The sequence below is a fragment of the Patiria miniata genome, unplaced genomic scaffold (assembly GCF_015706575.1).
Source record: "Patiria miniata isolate m_02_andy unplaced genomic scaffold, ASM1570657v1 HiC_scaffold_10, whole genome shotgun sequence".
In the NCBI taxonomy this organism is placed as follows: domain Eukaryota; kingdom Metazoa; phylum Echinodermata; class Asteroidea; order Valvatida; family Asterinidae; genus Patiria; species Patiria miniata.
Window position 1 is genome coordinate 1,062,233 of NW_024037048.1, and position 16,396 is coordinate 1,078,628.

Sequence of the window (16,396 nt, forward strand, 5' to 3'; positions counted from 1 at the left end):
TCTCTGAAACGGAGCTCCGTTTAGTACAGAGGGATATGATAAGAGTACTTCATTTACCCTCCGCTGATGAGCCCCCTCCGCCCGATCATAAATCTTTTAAGCGAAGGACGGGCTCCGCATCTAGCAGCGATAAGATATTCCCCGTACTTCCTTTAGATCAAGTATGCGTGGAACGTATCGACAGCATCATGTCAACTGATAAATGGCGGCCGTTTCTCAATCGGGAACGGGATTATTTTCGTTTCCCGGCTGAAGATCATGTGAAGTTCTTCACTCCGCCTACCCTCCCCGACGCCGCAAAAGATAAACTTGCGGCCGATGAGAGTGGTTCGTCTTCCAAGCGACCCTTTGTGGACAAAACACGGGGTAAGCTTGAAGATGTTTTGAGGAAGATAGACACAGCTTCACGCTTCGGTTTGAAATCAGCGTCTTTCTTACTTCTTCTCACGGAATATTTGGCCGTGGGCTATGAAGAGGATTCGCCGATTCCAGCAGATATGCTGACTGCGGCCCTTCATTGCCTGGACCATGGTCTACGCTCAGTGCTTGATCAATTCGCACGCGTGTCGACCCTATCAACGTCCACCCGCCGGGGTAACGTGCTCGACGCACTTTTCCTCCCGTCGCAGGGTGCTCGCAAAAGACTTGAAAATCTCCCCTTGACGGGCCCGGATCTATTTGCCGGTAAATTCGAAGATCAGATGCGAGATGAGGCCAAACGTCTGAAGGCTACGGAGAAAATCAACTTCAAGAAGCCTCCAGCACCGGCGCCCAAACAGCAGCGGGGTAAGGGCAAAACATTTGTCATTCCCCGCCGCAAACCTCTGAAATCTGGTCGCGGTGGTTTTCGTGGCCGCACGGACAATACTTCCGGTGCGCGCGCCACGCAGGCCCGCACGTTCTCTGGACAACAACGGCCCCAATCCGGTCGTGGTTTCCGGGCACCGGCCCCCCGCTATCCCGGGGGCTGGCGCAAGTGACTTAGTAGACTCGTGGCGGCCTACCGCCGTCGGACCCGTGGGAGGCCGTCTCCGAGACTTTGCGGGGTCCTGGGGTTTAATTACGTCCGACCGGTGGGTGCTCGACACGATCGGGTGCGGCTACGCACTCGAGTTCTCGAGCACCCCCCCGTCAGACATGATCGTTCGACCGACGGTAGTTCCGTCCGATCCTACCAAACGTCTCTCCCTCGAAGGGGAGATCAGTTCTCTCCTCGGGAAACGGGCAATTCGCCCGCTCCCTCCGGGGGAGACGCGGTCGGGCTTCATGTCCACCTTCTTCCTGGTACCCAAGAAGGAGGCCGGCATGTTGCGCCCGATTTTAAATCTAAAACCCCTCAACAAATTTATTCGGCCAAGACGTTTTCGCATGGATACGCTCAACATCATACTCCAATCGATTCGTACACCTGCGTGGGGAGTCAGTCTAGATCTGAAAGATGCGTATCTACACATTCCTGTCAGACCAGACCACTGAAAGTTTCTTCGTTTTCAGTACGAGAATGTCCAGTACGAGTTCATGGTTCTTCCGTTTGGTCTAGCCACCTCACCCCGGGTCTTCACGCGTGTGGTGAAGACAATCGGGGCCGCATTAAGAAAACAAGGTGTGATGATCTTCATGTATCTGGACGATTGGATCATTATTGCTCAATCTCAGACGGCCGCATCAGCGGCACTCAATCTGACTTGGCGTCTAGCGGCGGATCTCGGGTTTATTATCAATGCCGAGAAATCCCATCCACATCCATCCCAATTCCCAATCTTTCTGGGAGCGTCGCTCGATCTCCAGAAGGGATTGGTTCGGCCTACGGAGGAACGAATTGTAAATCTCCAGCAGTGTGTGTCTCTGTTTCTCCCGACGACCAGGGCCCCAGCACAAGCCTGGCTAAGGTTGCTCGGTCTCATGGCCAGTATGGTAGATGTGGTGAACTTTTGCAGACTAAGGATGCGTCCCATCCAATTACATCTGCTGTCCTTCTATCGGCCCAGTCGTCATCACATACGTCATCTGGTGCCGACCACACCCTGGCTGATACCGCACCTCCGTTGGTGGCTCGACAATGCCAATCTCACGGAGGGGCGCGCGTTTCACAATCCCAATCACGACAGACGCGTCACTTTTTGGCTGGGGGGCCACCCTCCAACCGCGCCAAGTAGCGGGTCGGTGGGGGCCCGAAGAGTGCTCAAAGCACATAAATGTGCTGGAGATGTTGGCAGTCATCAATGCTCTCCAACGTTTTCAAGCATCAGTGACAAACCAGGTAGTCAACATTCGATGCGACAATGCCACAGTAGTGGCCTACATCAATCGACAAGGAGGCACGCGATCCGCCCAACTATGCGCGCTCACGTGGAATCTCTTCCATTGGTGTATGAGCCACAGAGTAACACTCGTGGCAACTCATCTCCCAGGCGAGGAGAACGTCACAGCCGACGCTCTCTCCAGGGGGTGGGTCGTTCCGATGGAATGGACACTGCGTCCGCAGGTTGTCCAGTCACTCTTCCTACTGATCGATCGACCTCATGTCGACCTGTTTGCCTCTCGAAACAACCACCAGTTACCGGTATATTGCGCAAGACACAACGATCCTTGCGCTTGGCAGACAGATGCACTGGCGATACGGTGGGACAGGCTACTGGCATACGCTTTTCCCCCGTTCTCCCTCATACCTCGAGTACTGACCAAAGTGGAACAGGAGGACTGCAAGATCCTCCTCATAGCTCCTTTTTGGCCACGCCAACCGTGGTTCCCGAGACTCGCCAAGCTCTTGGTTCACCGCCCGGTGATTCTTCCGCAGAGGGCGGACATACTGTTCCAGCCCAGCTCGGGTTTTCTTCACCCGGCCCCAGAGGATCTCCACCTGATGTGCTGGGTATTATCACGCAATCCCCCCGCACGGCGGGCCTTTCTGAACGAGCTGCGGCCATTGCAGCCTGCAGCCGACGGGAATCTACCAGGAAAGTTTACAACAGTAGATTACACCATTTTTAGAAATGGTGTAGAGCCAGGTCTCTGCGTCCCTCCGATACTTCTATAGGAGAGGTTGCAGACTTCCTGGTAGGCCTCTTTGAAAGTGATCTTGCTACAGCCACAGTTAAAAATTATCGTTCGGCTATAGCAGCTATTCATGGAGGATTCTCTGACGGTTCCTCGGTGTCAGATAATCAGAGTCTTAGCCAACTTGTCAAGGGGATGTTTGTGTCGCGCCCCCCGACACGTAGGCTATTACCATCGTGGGATCTCTTTGCCGTTTTATCAACCTTATCGAGACCCCTATTTGAACCAATGGGCAGCTCAATCTTGTTGCAGCTGTCGGTTAAAGTGTCATTTCTGTTGGCAGTGGCTACGTCTAGACGACGTAGCGAACTGCATTCGCTGACGGTGGAGACAGGTCATATCCGGTGGGAACCAGGGGGTGTACGCCTGGTTCCTAAAACAAGTTTTCTGACTAAAAATCAGTCGGAATCATTTTCACCTCCTGACATTTTTGTGCCGGACATAAAATCTTTTTCGTCTGTCTCTCGTGACAAACTTTGGTGTCCGGTCAGGGCCCTGAAATGGTACGTTGATAGAACTAAAACGCTCCGAAGCGGCCATTCACAGCTGTTTATAACAACGACTCCACCATACCGACCGGCCTCGCGTGATACGATTTCCCGCTGGTTGGTTACGGCCATCAAATCAACAATAGACTCTCCAACGACAGATTCCGTTAGGTCAGTCCATGCACATGAGGTCAGGGCGACTTCCACTTCCTGGGCCTTTTTTAAGGGTGTTTCTGTTAAAGAGATTACACAGGCAGCGTGTTGGAAAACCCCCAACACCTTCACAGAGTGCTATTTGAAGGATGTCCTCCAGACGGAAGGCAGAGCCGGGAGAGTGGTGCTGAAGGCGGCGAGCCGAGCATCATCGTGTCCACAGGATCCTCTCCTACCTGGGACTTCCCTAGAATAGGTGAGTCTCCACATCCTGACTATTTGCATTCATACATTTCATTGTGTTGGATATAAATGTATAACTAAACACTCTTGTAACAAGGTCATTGATCTTTGACAAATTACCTTTTTGTATCAGTTCCCTTGTGCATGGGATTGGTTTGAAGTGCTTTAGAACTTGCTTTAAGAAGTGTCATGTACTAACGGTACTCTTCTTTGCAGGATTCAACTTACAAGGGCTGACGTCCCGGTTAACATGTGAGGGTAATTAATATCCTTGACATGTAGATTTGCTGGTTCTTTCCCCTGTCCGCCTTTGGACGGAACAGTGGGAGCCATCTGGGGTTACATTTCCATGTTTCGTGCCCCTGTGAGTAAGCAATAGCATCTCGCATGACCCACCTCCTTGACGGTGCTAGTCTATGCCTAAGTAGTATTGCTCTACAGGTAAGTAGAGTGAAGTAGACTCCCCCTCCCCCCCCCCCCACAGAAGTGTGGTTGGGGTCTACGAACGAATACTTACCTGTAGAGCATCCCTCCCCCCTACCCCACTCTTCTCGATGCCTTGGGTACTTTGTTGTATTCCGACTTAGCGCTCGAGAAAAGAGGACGCTCACGAGGCACGCATGCCGCGGGGTATTATGGGTAGGGCGCCAGAGGGCGCTATTGAATATAACTCTTAGCGGAAAATACCTGCCAGTATGGGGAATATGCATAAGTAGTATTGCTCTACAGGTAAGTATTCGTTCGTAGACCCCAACCACACTTCTGTGGGGGGGGGGGGATTTGCCAACGGTCACTTCCAACTATAAAGGCGGCCCTACTCAAACACGTTAGAGCAGCAATCAAAGGTGGATTTTATTATATGAAAGGTGGTCAAAATTCCCCCCCCCCAATTTTAAAAATGGATGCCACGCCTCTAAATGGGTAGGTTTGTGATGGCTGCGAAGAAAGAAAAATTCTCATGAATATGTTGTCTGTGTGGAGTCTAATCTGTTTATGAAACGTATATAGGCACAACTTTTTTATAGGGGCATCATGACTACCCCCCCCCCCCCCCCCGGGGTCCGAGTTCCTATAACAGATGAAACATCCACCTTTAACTGTTTATTTTTGTCAAGTTTCAAAATGTTCCAGTTTTGCAAAAACTAGTACAAATTGTCGTACTCCTAAGTTAGAGTTTCTTCATCAGATTTACACTTTATAGTAGTTAAACAATATTTGAAAAAAAAATATTTTTAGAAAAGTGGCAAAAATATATGGAGTTCATCAAATAAGGTTTTCCCCTTCTTTAAATTAGGTTGTTTCCAATTTTTTAATTGATTGTGACAATAACAAATTCTGTTGCCATGTTGTAATTTATGGCATGAAGCAAACACGAAGAGCACTCGCATGACACAATTAAGCAGGTACAAGTGATTCCTATCTTTCAATCACTTCCTTCACATCCCCATGATCATCAACATCTCAAGGACAGACTGTTCAGCTGTAATTAGTGTCTTGTTGTTTATTTAGATTATTGTTATTTATTATCCGCGGTCTCGGTCTCGGTCTCGGTCTCGGACCATTTCGGTCTCGGTCTCGGTCCGCCTTGAAGGGGCTGGTCTCGGTCTCGGTCTCGGTCTCGGTCTCGCAACTTCAGGTCTCGGTCTTGGTCTCGGTCTCGGACTATCCGGTCTCGACTACAACACTGGAGGACAGACAACAAAAGGAGCACAAAGGGGCCTTTCATCCTCGGAGGACGGTGCCTATTGTCCTCAAATGCCGGTTTGTGCACTTAGTCTATGGGAAAGGTTTAGATCAGGGAACAAAGGAAAACACAAAGCCAATCCTCGGAAGCATAGCAAAAAATGACTGGGTGCGTGTGTGCGTGTGCATTTGGTTCCACAGCGATATCTGGATTGTATGTCCATGTATGTCTTGATCCTTGATACAATGAATGTTGCTTGCTAGTATAACTTATAAGTTTGGACCCCATCAGACAAAGGCCAAGGTCATTAGGATTAAAACAATAGGAATTAAAAAAAACAATTTAAATGTTTTTTTTGTTTTTTTTACCAAACCAGTGTGCATGTGCAAATGTAATCACTCACTAGAATATTAGGGGGCCTGTACACTGTTTATACATGTTTTTTGTATATACAATGTGGCTTCTCCACCCTTTTTTCTTGGAAAGTCATATTTTTAATTGAAACAACAGAAAACAAACACATGTAAGTGTACATGAGTTACTAAAACTTGAGACTCGCACCGTAGTTCATGTACATGTACATGTTTATGCAGCTCTGTACGTTGTTCTTAGGATTTTGAGTCACTTTAGGACCCCATAGGCCAACTGTTCTCATTATTTAAAACCAAGGAAATGATGTCATAATGATAACTTGAGCTTATTCAAATAACCATATTTTCTTTTGATTATTTAAAAATTCTTATTTCCATGTAGGCCTTGTAAATACTCAAAGGATTATGCTCAAAGGATTTGCCTTTGAGAAATGTCTTGCTTAAGACTGAAAATATCCAGTCAGTTTGCTTAAATCACATACAATGACTTCCCAACAGAGAAGCAAAAACCCAAAATTAATTATGGGATCATTGGCATCAGTACATTACATATATAGCCTAAAGAAAACAATAACGATGTCAATGAACGTTCCATGTGACCCAGGTAAGTTGATGTTAATAGCGTGGTGTTATGTCATGGAGATAGGCATGGTTACGGGGCATTTGTGTTTTTTAACACTACTTTTCTTGTTTTTTAATGGCTGCCACATCTGGAAAACTTTTATAATCTATGAAATTATGTCTTTGTGAAGTTTTCTGCTTTTGTGACAAGTGGGAACAACCGTTTTCATTGCAGGCATGATGAGTCCCTCCCTTTTTTTAAATGGCTGCCACGCCCCTAAAGGGGTAAATTTGCGATGGCTCCACATCTAAAACATTTTCTCGCATGAATATTACATCTGTGCCAATTTTCATGCTTTTAGTTGTGTCCCGAAGAATGACGTCATCATGACATCATCATGGGTCACGTGACGTCATGTTAAAGATTAATAGATTTAATTTTTGAAAATCAGTATAAAATCAGCCATGAGAGACCCAAACTTGACTTTTGCGGGAATTGATAGAATAATCCAGGATCTTAATTTTATCTTGTGTGAACAAAATCACGTGACCCTTCCTTCCGGTCCAAACTAAAGTAGCGAAATGCCTTATAATTTAAAATTGGAAAAAGATGTGAACTTGCTTGCAACGTTGTTAGTGTGTGGCTAGGTTGTACTTCACACAAAAATACTGGTGACGTCATAACTTGTTAGAGCGCCCTCTAGCGGCAGGTTTAAAAAAAAATCATATGAATTTTCAGTAAATGTTTTTGGCGAAGTTTGCGGTAATCACTTCAAAATTGGTGCATATGATGACATCAATGCAGACAACATCTGTACGGGGGAAAAAAAATGATGATGTCTTCTGACCGGAAGTTATAGTGAAAAGACTTATTTTCCTTTAAAAACAGAAAACATAACCTCAAGTAGAAAACCTAATGCCGAAAAGGCCTATGTTCTGTTGCAAACAGATATAGACCTCTAGTTATTTATCGATTGGACCAATCACAGCTAAGAGTTTTGGAACACTAATGATATGCAACAGTGGAACAATGCCAGTTCAGGAGGGATGTATGTGTTGGTCATTCTGTCACAGAATTTTGAGCAAACTGGATACCTTTTTTACTGATTTGTGGTGATGTTAACCCAAACCCAGGCCCCGGAAGAACCGATAATTCAAAATGGCATACAGATCCAACTCAGCATGAGGGCACTGTTCGTAATGTGGGCTGTGTTGGGATGAAACGGAACACCAACCGGCATTTATTAAGGCCGTTTTCTTCAACTCCACCGTCTTCCATCACTTGGTGTGGCACACAGACACATGACAACTGATCTGTACATCAATCCTTCCAAAAGTACAGTCGACAGGAGCTTCTCCGGTTGAATCAAGGGAGAAAACTATGATTTTCCAAGAACTTGCATCAACTCTCAAATCAATTGGTGTATATCATTGACACCATGGACGACGTGGAGGTGCTCACATTCGTAACAAAATCACAGTGAGAATATCCCAACGTGCAGCCTCTTTGCACTGCTTAACGGACTGCACTTCTTGGCAACCTGTGATCCTGCCAAGTACTCGCCCACCCTGAGTGAACGTTTACACCCACAGCGATTGAAATCACCAGAACCAGCTTCCTGTCAGGCTTTTTTCCTGACAAATTCACGATCAATCATGAACAAATCTGATGAGCTGGAAATACTGCTTAATCAGTCTGATAACTGCTCAGTTGATATAGCAGTCATCACCGAAACCGGGCAACAAGTCAACACGCCTACTGATTGTCTCGCTGTGAATGGTTTTAATCTCTTCACCAAGACTAGATCTGAAAGACATGGAGGTGGAGTAGCTGTGTATGTAAGAGACAACATCCCAGCCAGTATCCTGCCTGATATCACTGTTCCAGATGAGCTCGAATGTATATGGCTTCGTGTCTGCCCCCATCGTCTACCCTGCAGTGTGTCTGGGCTAGTGTTCTGTGCACTGTGTATTCTACCAATATCGCGAGACCAAGGGTGATTTTAATCGGACTGATGTTAATCCCCTTTGTAGAGCCCATTATTTAATATAGTAGTTAATCAACGTACTCGCAGTGATGCCATTCTGGATTTAATCATAACAAATCTTAAGAACCATTATGGCACTCCAGAAAGCAGGGTACATCCAGAAAAAAATTCTGCCCCATTTGTTAACCTAGGCTTTATGAATTTGGCAGATGGATTATTAACCATTCTTGGGATGAGGTTCTGAATGTATCATGTACCACTGATAAGGCTGATGCATTCTATGCTATGGTCACGGGAGCTGTTGACTTGTATTTCCCTTCCAAGGTGACTAAGATCCATTCAGAGGACAATCCTTGGGTTACTCCTGAAATTAAAAACCTTATCAGGAAACGTCAGGTTGCATTTGCAGAAAAGAAATTGGCGCTATGGCGGCTCTTGCGTAACAAGACTATTCGTAAAATATCCCAGGCTAAGAAATGGTATTACAGAGATGGCATTCAGAACCTCAAATCAAGTGATCTGTCAGGTTGGCATAAGGGTATTCAGTTGATAACTAATAGGAGCCAACATTGTCCAATTATTTCGGTGCTACACATCCAACAAAATGATATTTCTGCAACTGCAGAGGCTATCAATGTAAAGTTTGTCTCTGTCTCTACAAGCTGACCCCCAATCAACCTCATAGAACTGCCAGCTTTTTTACCTGCTCACCTGCCCCCATAAATCCAGGTATGGGAGATGTACAATGCTTTGAGAAAGCTCAATGTCAAAAAGGCAGCTGGTCCTGATGGGCTCCCAGGAAGGTTGATTAAGGAGTTTGCTTGTGAGGTCATTCGACCTGTGACTGATATTTTTAACTCATCTCTTGCTGAAGGTGTGGATCCTCAAGTATGGAAGGATGCTAACATAACCCCAATACCAAAAGAAACTCCTGCAACAGTTTCTAAACTTAGACCTATCTCATTGACATCTCTTCTGGCAAAAGTTTGTGAAGGATTTGTCGCGAAATGGGCACTTGATGACACTTATTGCTCTATTGATCATAACCAATATGGCAGTATTAAGGGATCTTCAACTTCCCACTGCCTTGTTGAAACTCATCCAGTTAATAATAAAAACCAAATTGGTAGAATCTTACCAGTGTCTGCTCTTGGACTGGGCACATCGGCTGTTGAGTTAGTTTTAATTGCCAAGTTTTAGTAATTTGTTTTTCACTTGTCAATATACTTGTATTGTGCATGAATAAAAAGGCCAACATAATTTTCTCTGTAATTAAATTGTATTTTAAATTCAAGAGAACTCTGCATGCATGTAACTTTCAAGTCAAAATAAAACTGCTGCAAATTTATATAAGTAACATTTAATTGGTAGTAGCAAAATGTTAATATTTAATCCTCACTGTCCTGAATCCTCCAAGTTTAAAGGGAAGATACAACATTTGCAAACATCACAAAACTAAATGATCAAATTATCACAAAATACCTGACTGGTTTGTTTGGGAAGACAGTCTAAAGCATCCTGTAAAATAGTGGCTCCTGGTATGCTGTCATTTTCAAGAAAAATAGTATTTTTTCAAAAACTGCTCCTGCTTTTTCATAATTAGTTATTCCGCGTTTTCTTTGCAAGCCCAAAATGTGAAACAAGTCATTTTAACAATCCATTTATGTCAGAAAATTGCAGCAAAAGCAAATGCTGTACAATCTCTTTAAAGCAATTTTTTTTTACATTCTAGGGGCTTAGTTAAAGTAGAAAAACGTCCATTTCAACAGGATGTCTAAATTTGAAACTTCTTAGCCTAAAACTCAAACTGAAATCAAACTTCAAACACATTCATTTTGCATTCTGCCTTGAATATTTTGATCTGAAAGTATTCGATGTAAGAATGTGATATTAGAGGTAAATGTTCGAATGGTTAGTTTGTTCTACCAACATGTGCATGTTTGGACCCAACGATAGACATTTTGAAGAGTTCATAAACAAATTAAATCTATCCGTCTTTTTGGTAAGGTGTTTGTGTCTTCAGAATTGTTGATAATTGATGCTTTTTTCTAAGCATGGATGAATGTCACTCACACTTTTCTCTCACTTGTCCTTTTATTTCATGCCCAGGTTAGAAGCAGCTTTGTCTGAGATGAACCGATTACTTAAGGTCATCTTTAAGGCCCGTTACTTCAATGTCAAGTCAAGCCCAGAGAGTGTATCCAAGCAGTATGCTGAAGCCATCAAAGAATCCCAGTATTTACTGCGTGAAAGCTTGTTTCATTACCAGCAATACTTGACCATCAAGGCACAGCGCAACATTACTATGACCACATATCTGGAGGATTTTCCAGGACTTGTGCATTTTATCCATGTTGATAGGAAGACAGATCAGATTACAGCACCTTCTTTAGGAGCATCAGATGCACTACATGAGGAAAACAGAGGCCAAAACCCTGCTGCTCTAGTCAAAGAAAAGGTTTGTAAGTGACACAATTCTAAGGAAGCAGCAGGCATAGAGCCCCTGAACTGCTGCTTAAACTGATTCTAAAGCTCAATTGATTCCAGGGCGGATCCAGAACACAATTTTGGGAGGGGGGCCCCAAAAAATTTGGTCCCCCAAAAAAGTGGGTCAAAACAATTACGGCGTGGGGTTCGGGGCCCGCTTAAGGGTCCCGAAAAAATTTGGATTCTAGATGCTCTGTGGTGCGATCTGAGGCAATTTCTGACCACTTTAACCAATGTTTTTTTCGAGGTTAAGATGGTGATGTACTCATTGCCTGCCTTTATTATAAAAAATAAAAAAAATTGGTTTCGTTTATGGGGGGGGGGGGGGGGCATGGCCCCCTTTGGCCCCCCCCCCCCCTGGATCCGCCCTTGAATTGATTGTGACCCCACATCCCCCTCCCCTTTAGACTTGGCCAAGTCTGGGTTGCGCTCAGTCTGTGCCTATAGTAAATCAACTCACAGGGCATATCGCATATGTCCTTACAGTACATAATGCGCGCCCTCATGCGTCGAATCCGGACCATCATGTTAAAAACGTACATGCACATGTTATTTTCAAGTGATGCAGCAACCCAGACTTGGTCAATCTGCCAAGCGTACGCGCTGGTTTGTTCCACGTTTGTGCACAGTCTATGGAAATTAATTTTCGCTGTGATTGGCTTCTACCGATTTCGGTAGAAGCCAATCGTATCACAGTATTTCAGGTAATGAGCATTTTTATTCCTAAAAACGTGCGCAGGTTGTTTTGATATTATTCCTAACATGCAATTAGCATTGTCTGCATGTATTCGCGCAGCCAAAGTTTCGCGGAGAACGCACACGCATCCCATGGTGAGGAGTAGAAACAGATACACGCACACATACGTTCGAATGCTTTGAAACGGCTCTGGGTACACACGAAGCGGTATCGATGATTCTCAACATCTTTTACAGGTTAACCCCACTGAAAATTCCCTTTTGTTTTGAATAACATTTGACTGTGGTGTTCTTTATAAATTCAATCCAAGAGCAGCTGATCTTAGCATTATCATCCAAATATAATGTGTTTGAAATCTATAGATTAAGATTATGTTTTTTAAACTTTTGCAGATTGTTATCCAGCGTTCCATACCTACTGAAAATAATAAACGAGTCTTCAAAAACTGGTTACTTTGATTGGTCAAGCGATGTTGCTGCATATGCATAGAGATGGTGTTGCATATGCATCGATGAATACAGGCGCGTGCACGCGAGGGGGGGTGCTGATGGGAGATTGATCAAGTAGGAATTGCTAACTTTTGCACCACATGTATGCACATGCTCTGCAATACATGCACACACATGTACATGTAATACGCGTGTTATGTACATACAGTGTGTGCGCATACGGCACTGAAGTGGAACGCGCACTGAAGTATCTGGAAAGACGTAAACTAAGTGATTTTTGCTACTTTTTTGAGATACCGACTTAAAGCAATTCCAACTTGAGTCAGGTCTACCTCCCCTCCTGCCCCCCCCCCCCAACAACAAAAAATGTACCAAGTATGTTTGAGTATTCAAGTTCTTCACTTTGGGCAGGGAACCTGAAATTCATTGTATGAGCACACACTCTGAATCAAACCAAGTTGAGATAACCTAGACTAAATAACAAACTAGACATATGCGTTAAATTGTAAACGCAGGGTGATCAGATCATTTCATTAACCTTGTTCAAGGCATTCAACGCATGGTCGATGATCAATGATCGGCCGCTCAAAATAACAATAGCAACACGCGATCGCGCTTTGCACTCACTTGTTCTGTAAAAAGTACAAACAGCAACCTCACACTATTTTAGGTTACAATATTAGTTGGTGTTAAATGATTGCCTTGGCACCTTGGCTTGTGTTTTTCTTTTATATTTTATATATTGTTTTTTTATTATTATGTTGCTGTAAAATTTCAAGTATAAGTTTCATCAAGGAAGGATTTGCACTTCTGTTTATAATAAATGGTGGCATATAATAGGTAATTACATTCTCATAGAGCTTTGAATTATGACGTAACATGTCACGTGATTACGTCATGATAATGTTACATCAATTTTCATCTATAACACATCAAGGTCTAGGTACACATCTCGATTTATGCAATGTACTTAGATTGATACCATTTACTGTTCAGGAGAAAATTTGCGGAGAGATATTGTCCAGACAATAAGAAGAAACAAACAAAGATCTATCAGAATGATTTCAAACAGTGGTCAGGTTGTGCCCAACCACTCAACTAGAGGTTCGCTTTTGTTCAGTTCATCGGGCCAAAGAGTGTTTCACAGGAATATTGCCCATACAGTTGTGAATATTTTTGTGTCACAACAGAAAAGGATCATGAAATTCAGCGTAAAACCATTCGTTTTAATTGGAAAAAAAAAAAACTGCGTGGTACATGTTATGTACATGTACATATGTTATGTACACGTACGCTATTTCCAATTCCCGTTGGATGATGTCAGCAGTTAAATAGTATACAAATATAACATGGTTTGAGGGTGGACAGTCGATATTGGCTCCCCGAGGTATTGGAAGTTGACAAACTAGTTCCCAAGGCGAAGCCGAGGGAACTAGTTTGTCAACTTCCAATACCGAGGGGAGCTAATATCGACTGTCCACCCGAAATAAACCATGTTATATTTGTTTTACTATACCTCATACATATTCAGTTGCTGATTTTTTTTTTATTATATGCACCTAAAACAAAATTCGGGGAAACTTGTACAGCTCACCAAAAGAATATTGTTGCTCAACTTGAATTACTAGTTCGGTTCGTTTGCAATATAATACAGTTACTACAGTTGTAAATAGAGTTGTTTGCAATGTGTACAACTTTTGTACAGGAGACATCTTTACACGGGTCTATAAATTTTCTCCAGTATGGCATCATTGAGCTCTGGAAATAAACATTTACGCGAACCGTGCAACCATGCATCTCTCCTGTGCGATGTTCGCCCGTGCGTACTGCACCCGTGCGACAGTTCCTCGATTGCTCTGTAAAGCGCATGCGTAGTAGACTGTCGCACGGGTAACCCATGCGACAGTCTACTACGCATGCGTATTTACAATGTGCGTGAATCCTCGCGCGCGCGTTTGGTGAACAGCAAGAATAACATCTGGCACGTGATGGTGAATTGACCAGTGAGAGTTCGGCTCTCGATCATGAATATGTATGAGGTATAGTAATGTAAACTGAATACTGAGTTCAGTGTATGTTTGTTCATGGTGTTCATTACCAAAGTGCGTACATGTGAGATTTGTGCTTAACAATAGCATAGCAATGGAAGTGTCTGTTTTTGCGTGCTTTGATGGTAATTTTTTGCATCATTTCTGTTGATACATTTCAATGAATTTGACTGAAATTAGTAACATATTTTACAAGAAATTAAATATTCTGGAACAACATGATGTTTGTGTAGCTCTTCTTATTTGATCTTCGAAAAGGAAGCAATTCAAATTGCTTTTATGACATGTTTGAAAACAAAATGTTTTGGACAAAATTTATTGGTTTTCTCAAAAAAAGTAATTCCTCTCATCCGAGAAAATTTTGTGGAAAGTCACTTCCAATTCAAACAAATGTCGGCATTGGCCAGAATGAGGCTCTGTACCATCTTGCTGTCATGGTTAGTCGTAAGAGGGCTGGCACTGGCCCGATTCAGGCCGTGTGTTGTCCAACCGTTATGGTTTGTTGTAAGAGGACTGGCACTGGCCTGATTCAGACTCTGTACCGTCTCGCCGTTCTGGGCTGGCACTGGCCGGATTCAGGCCGTGTGGCATCTAGCCGTTATGGTTTGTTGTAAGCGGGCTGGCACTGGCCGGATTCAGGCCGTGTGGCATCTAGCCGTTATGGTTTGTTGTAAGCGGGCTGGCACTGGCCGGATTCAGGCCGTGTGGCATCTAGCCGTTATGGTTTGTTGTAAGCGGGCTGGCACTGGCCGGATTCAGGCCGTGTGGCATCTAGCCGTTATGGTTTGTTGTAAGCGGGCTGGCACTGGCCGGATTCAGGCCGTGTGGCATCTAGCCGTTATGGTTTGTTGTAAGCGGGCTGGCACTGGCCGGATTCAGGCTCTGTACCGTCTTGTCGTAATGGTTTGTTGTAGACGGCCTGCATTGGCCTGATACAGACTCTGTACCGTCTTGCCGTTATGGTTTGTCATAAGAGGGCTTGCACTGGCCCAATTCAGATACTGTTCTGTCTTGCCCTTATGGTTTGTTGTAAGAGGGCTGACACTGGCTGGATTTAGGCTCTGTACCTTCTTGTCATTATGGTTTGTCATAAAAGGGCTGGCACTGGCCTGATTTAGACTCTGTACCATCTTGCAGTTATGGTTTCTCGCGAGAGGGATGGTACCGACCCTATTTAGGCTCTGTACCGTCTTGTCGTAATGGTTTGTTGTAGAGGGCTTGCATTCGCTTGATACAGACTCTGTACCGTCTTGCTGTTATGGTTTGTCGTAAGAGGGCTGGCACTGGCCAGATTCAGGCTCTGTACCATCTTGCTGTTATCGTAAGTCGTAAGAGGGCTGACACTGGCCCTATTCAGGCTGTGTGTTGTCCAGCTGTTATATGGTTTGTTGTAAGAGGACTGGCACTGTCCCGATTCAGACTCTGTACTGTCTTGCCGTTATGGTTTGTCGTAAGAGAGCTGGCACTGGCCTGATTTAGGCCATGTAGGGTCTAGCCGTTATTGTATGTTATAAGAGGACAGGCACTTGCCCGATTCAGACTCTGTACCATCTTGCTGTTATGGGCATGGGCGTCGCGAGGGGGGGGCAAGGGGGGGCACTTGCCCCCCCCTGGAAAAGCCAAAAAAAAAAAAAAAAAAAAAGGAAGAAAAAAAAAAGAAAAGAAAAGAAAAGAAAAAGAGGCGCGAAGACAAAGTGGTGTAAATTTAATGAGTTGGGGAGGGGGGGCAAAATGTTCCTGCCCCCCCTTTAAAACTGATAAATCGAGAATGTGTTGAGAAATACAAGCATTTTTTGGCAAAAAAAATTTTTGCCCCCCTCTAGAAAAAATCCTGGCGACGCCCATGGTTATGGGCCAGCACTTGCCTGATTCAAGCCGTGCGGCAGCTAGCTGTTATGGTTTGTTGTAAGAGGGCCGGCTTTCATTGATTTCAGTTTAGGTTGGTTAAAGGATCCAGTTACCAGAATGTTTTTGGAAATTATGTTTGTAAAAGACCTGATACGTATTTTTCTCCTGCTACCTACTTCCGAGATGTAGCATTGGTTGAACGGCACATAAACATTCGTGAGAGAGGTAAGGATACATGTTCATCATGAGGTGAAACAAACTTCTGAAAATACAGAAATAATATGGTTGTTTAAGTGTATGTATTAACAACACCAACAAGTAC

The 16,396-nt window shown here is 44.2% G+C and overlaps 1 protein-coding gene across 1 annotated transcript in view; it reads left to right on the forward strand.

Moving 5' to 3' along the window:
* The window catches only part of LOC119734786 (Hermansky-Pudlak syndrome 1 protein homolog), a 129,644-nt gene that overhangs the window by 100,754 nt on the left and 12,494 nt on the right, over nt 1-16,396 (forward strand). Inside the window, exon 11 of the mRNA XM_038208343.1 lies at nt 10,655-11,003. Within this exon, the coding sequence (XP_038064271.1) occupies nt 10,655-11,003 (349 nt within the window). The remainder of the gene's footprint in view (nt 1-10,654; nt 11,004-16,396) is intronic.